This window comes from Antedon mediterranea, chromosome 2 (genome assembly GCF_964355755.1).
Source record: "Antedon mediterranea chromosome 2, ecAntMedi1.1, whole genome shotgun sequence".
NCBI classification, from domain to species: Eukaryota; Metazoa; Echinodermata; class Crinoidea; order Comatulida; family Antedonidae; genus Antedon; species Antedon mediterranea.
Genome location: NC_092671.1, coordinates 34,271,083 through 34,276,232, shown reverse-complemented (window position 1 = coordinate 34,276,232; position 5,150 = coordinate 34,271,083). Strand labels below are relative to the sequence as shown.

Sequence of the window (5,150 nt, the reverse complement as noted above, 5' to 3'; positions counted from 1 at the left end):
AGCCATCGCGCGATATACGTTGCCGTCTATAAATTGTTATCGAACTTACTGGACGAAACCTTGACTCGTGTCATCACTATGATAATTATATTGGCCCAGAGAACTAATCATCGTAGATCTGAAACTCACTATGTAGGCCTATGGTTCTAAACATTGATTGTAAGATAACTTACCTACTTTCCAAGATTCAATCGAACAATCAAAGTAAGACGGTTAAAAATAAAACAATTGGTCTGAAAGTGGCTTGTGTAGCATTTGCAAATTTAAATACCAATTCCATTTACACCTAAAATTGGACGATCTTAAAACAGACAGCTAATTCACTAACGTCTGACGAGATAGTAGCAGCATATGCCTACATGTAATGAACTTCCTTATGTAGTTTTTAGTAATTGTAAACGTAATGTTCAGGAAGTTACGTTACAAAGCAATTAGTCTGGTTAAAACTGTAAAAAGTGCAGTGTTCATATGTAAATACAATACTGTATTAAAACAATTTGGGAAGTATTTTTTAAAGCTAATGTTTACGAACAAATGTTGTCAAATTTAGGATAAAAGTGCAACTAATCTAACAGTAGAACTAATGTAATGTAACACATAAGATAATAAACTTATACACAAACATTGGTTATGTAAAGTTACAGACATAAAAGCTGGTTATAAATTTACTTACCAATATAATCATGGGTGATAATATCCTTGAAAAATACAATTGTGATATTTGTATTATTAGCTTCTTATTTGAAAATATAGAAATCTAATACACATACTAAACAGAATGATTGATTTAGTTAATTTATAAGTTTTAGTTAAAATAGACGATGTTTTGTAAGAAATCCTTATTCGCGGTTAAGTACAAACTATTAGTAAAGATATTCTTAAACATTTTTGTGAAACAATGTTTGTTATGCAAATTAGTTTCTGGATTTTACCGACATCTCAAGGTCCAAAGAAGTGATTTCATTTCATGAAATCAGAACTAGTACTCATGTGAATCTTTTCCCTTATGTGTTTTTTACTGCATTTTTACAACCTAGTGCTGCAGTGCCTATAGTACTTTGTTCAGTTATTGTTTCTCAAATTATAATAATATTTGTACAGTGTTTGCATATTAATTTCAGGTCGTATTTATTTATATTATAACCAAACAATATTAGTTGAACAATAAATTTAAACATTAAAGCGGAGTGTATGTATATATTTGGATTCTTTAGATATGTGTCTCTTGATTTAAGCTTCTGTTTAAAGAACTTGATGATTTTTGAAAAGCTGTGTCTTTGATTTTATAAAATTTATTAGAATTCATATTGATTCTACATAACTCTCTGAATAAATACAGTAAACTGTAGTTCATCATTCTACTTTGTTCATTCATCTTTAGAGATTAAGATGTTTATCAATTATACGTACAACATCATGACGATTCATCTCAATCATACACTCCTTAAAATCGTCCAATGACAAACCTTTCTCAGACCATCCATGCATTACACACATAGTAGGGCTATTGATCATTGATACAAAGCTCATGCTCATGATATAGTCTATGTAACGATCATAGCCAACCTTACATGCTACGCCACGCCAGTCATTGTAGTCTGTTGAGCGAAGAGGGTCCAGACGAACACAAATCTGTGTCATAACTTCTAATGGCAAGATTGGTGATGGAATGTCTTTATAGATGCCAATGAGAAATCGCAGAAACCCTTGAACATTTGAGTTTCCTTCAGTAGCAGTGGCTTGGAAAGCTGAAATAATACAAAATACTTATTTGGTAATATAAAGATTTTTAACGTTTTGTTGTATTTAAGACAATTGCTTTGGGGAAAAATAGATAATAGAATATGCCACTGAGAAACCCAATTATCAGTACGGTTTCTCCATATTTCATTATGTTATGGGCAAACTCTGTATACATCATCTCGTTTGTCACATGTGTACCAAAAGCGGCGTGTATATCATGTGAAGCTAAGATAATCATGGGTATGTCACATGATTTCCCTGTGATTCCAGGGAAATTATAGACACTGAGACTCATTTTAGTGCCCGAATTCTATGTGGACCCATTTTAATCATAGTCAATGGATTTATTATATCCAAAAAAATAAAAAGAAACGTGTTACATGGTACTTGTGAGATATTACTGAACAAGAATGGTGACATGCAGTACCTGGATTTGTTTCGTGTTTTGCAAACAAACGTCTGATTTTGGTAGTATCCATTCCGTCATCTGGCCCACATCGAGGCGTAGACTGCATGCAATCTTTAAGTTTGTGCAAGTGGACTCTCTCCATATGACAGACGTTGCACAAAGCACATACGTTAAACACAACACGTTTCATCCATTTGTGACCAATGTCCAGTAGATTTGCCTCAATGAGCCTGTATATCAGATATACAAGCTAAGGATTGGATTTCGTTTTAAGTTTAATCTAACATACATGTGCACACAAAATGCAGTGATGTGCTGTCTACATCTTTTTAATTGTTTTACAATTTCAATTTATACTCCATCATAAAATTTAAAAAAAAAATCATTCTAATTAAAAGCACTTTCTTTTTTGCAGACATTTGGGGATGGTTCAAGCTGTTACCGCCAGCTTTAAGTCTGTAAATAACAACCTATTCAGAAATATTGGACTTTGCGTTATGTATTCTGATAGTAACATGATTGAGACGGTAATTATTATTTAAATAACCATGCGTAGGCCTATCAATTATATTACTTTTAATTAAAACATCCAATAGTTTATTTGCCAATACAGTTAATAGTGTTAAATAGAAAGTGAAAAACAAATTACAATTCCTATGACTTTTAACGATCTAAATCATTTTTATCATTCATAGTTTGGATGAAAATAAATATGTTTTGGAGTTTCAGTAAAAAGACAAACAACTTTAGTTGTTAGAATTTAAGACATGCTGGTAAAGAGTCTTGGATTATATCCTTTATCAAGCTTCCTCTGTTGTGACCAATGTACGAGTCTTACTACGAGTCTGTAGTGCAATCCTTCAGGTAGGAAACCATCAAAGTCAACGTAAAGAACTGCATCAGTCTCTGACTTTGTCAGTTTGTCAAGTGACACCATTTCACCACCTTGGTTATTCTTTATTTTTACTTTCTTTTTTCGAAGAGCTTCTGAACTCTGCATACTACAAAAAAAAAACAAACAAAACAATAACAGCAAATGTGCCACCAACTATTTAGGGCGTATAACCGAACTGCCGATGGAAAAGGGGTGTAACCAATTCCACTCGAGAAAAATTAACCGATAATTCAAATCGGATAATTATTGGTTGTTTGGTAATGATTGATTATGCGCACATTGTTTCTTAAGAAATTACCTGATTGGTTAAAACATTAAACCAATAATTTTTGTTTTGGCTGCGGAAACATGGCTTTTGTCCACTATAATATTTTTTCCCGGCTAGAAATTAAATCGCATCATTCCAGTCGCCATTGAATTTCAGAATGTATTATACCTTCCCCTTACCATGTACTTCAGTAGACCTACCATAAAATACTATTATTCGGTAGGCCTAGATGTGTAACTATAAAATAAGCACCATGAACATAAAATTCTACTATGAAAGAACAAAACAACATTTTAAATACTTATATTTGTCATTAGTCATATAACTCAGATCATGAATATTAATTTAATATTTGAATGAGATGATAATAAATAAAGACAAAATCCAATGCTCAGTCAATTCATTTATTCCTGAGATTTGGAATAAATCTTAAAATAATAGTGTAGAGCCGATTAATACCAGTTTGTTTTCGTATTGTACGCAATATGATCCATGGATTTCAAGAAACAATGTTTGTTTGTTTAACATGTTCTGCAGGCCTACTTTTGTTTTAGTGAGACACAGGGGTTAAGCCAAGAGCATTTAATTATTATTTGTATCAACGAGGACCTTTAGTACGTTAATCAGATATATTCATGTAACACACCTAAAGATAAAAATAAGCTTGCTACCAGAAATGTCCAGGTTTATGGCTTATTTTGACTTAATTGCTCTTGGACTATGTAGTTTTAGTCTAGTCTACATGATTATTACTTGCCTGCTTGAAGTTAATTAAGTGCTTATGCTGATCACGTAATTGCTCAATTTCACCCATGAAATTCAACCAACTTATGGGCATCCTCTCTCCCATATATAGTTCGTTCTTAGGTACCTCTGGTATGACGTCTAAGCTTAAAAATTGATAAAATATCAAATTCTGATATGACGCTGTTGTCAAGGACATAATACACACAATATGGTGTTCGTATGGTTTACCCTAAAATGCTTCTCTTATCAGTGAAAACTTCTCTTCAGTCTGAAAACCAAATAATATTATTTTAATAAATTGTAGTGGAGCTGTAGCTTGGTGGTTAACGTGCTTGCCTTCCAACCCCAAGGTCCGGGCTTAATCCTGACCTAGTGCCAGGATTTTAACTCACAACTCTTTCAACTCCTTAAGCCTAAAATGAGACTTGGCTTATAAACACGATAAATTGTTCAAAAATTAGTTTATCCATCCTGTAATTGGCGAGTTACTCGCTGTTGGAAGTGTATGAAAAATGAGTGCCAACGATAAATATTGGTGGTGAATACTGCTTCAGGGTTGAATTTTTTGTCGTACTCGTATGTGAGTAAATTGATTGTGCCCAGAAAACCACACGATCCAAGTTGGTCATGTAGTAGACTGAAATCTGTACAAGTTAGAATTTAAATAATTACAAAGATAATCATACCAAACATACGTTATTTAACAGAGAACATATAATATTGAAAGTGTATTGGTTTAGGCCAATCCAAAAATAATTAAAAAATAAAACTAAAAATGTGTTTTTAATGTTTGATTTTTAGCTTTTTGTCAAAAAAAAATGACAATATTGTGGTTATCAGTAACTGGATCTCAATAGAGATACAAATAAAATAAGCTAAAAGATTTCGGATAATACTTATCCTTCCTTAGTGCATGTGAATACATATCAAACCATAATATTTTTAAATATCTGTAGGTTACCTTTCCATAATCTCTATGAAAAACTTTTACTCTTGATGGTGCATTGAGGTCATGGCAGAGATTGAAACATATGATGTAAATAGCACGAGATACCAGAAACATCTGTCGACAAACCAAAGAAATAAAT

At 32.4% G+C, this 5,150-nt stretch overlaps 1 protein-coding gene across 1 annotated transcript; it reads right to left on the bottom strand.

Annotated features, from left to right (window-relative positions):
- Positions 1-852: 852 nt before the first annotated feature.
- LOC140039405 (uncharacterized) lies at positions 853-2,669 on the bottom strand. Its single transcript, XM_072085007.1, has 3 exons — positions 2,595-2,669; positions 2,171-2,402; positions 853-1,748 (listed from the first exon to the last, which is right to left on the bottom strand). Exons 1-3 carry the CDS (start codon positions 2,667-2,669, stop codon positions 1,378-1,380), a joined length of 678 nt encoding a protein of 225 aa, XP_071941108.1. The 3' UTR covers positions 853-1,377.
- Positions 2,670-5,150: the final 2,481 nt, after the last annotated feature.

What these genes read in the sequence shown, in the direction of transcription:
- LOC140039405 (XM_072085007.1), bottom strand. Translation starts at nt 2,669, where the DNA reads ATGTTACTATCAGAATACATAACGCAAAGTCCAATATTTCTGAATAGG. An exon ending in TTACAGACTTAAAGCTGGCG is followed by an intron (nt 2,403 to 2,594) that starts GTAACAGCTTGA and finishes TCCAATCCTTAG; the next exon opens with CTTGTATATCTGATATACAG. An exon ending in AAAACACGAAACAAATCCAG is followed by an intron (nt 1,749 to 2,170) that starts GTACTGCATGTC and finishes GTATTATTTCAG; the next exon opens with CTTTCCAAGCCACTGCTACT.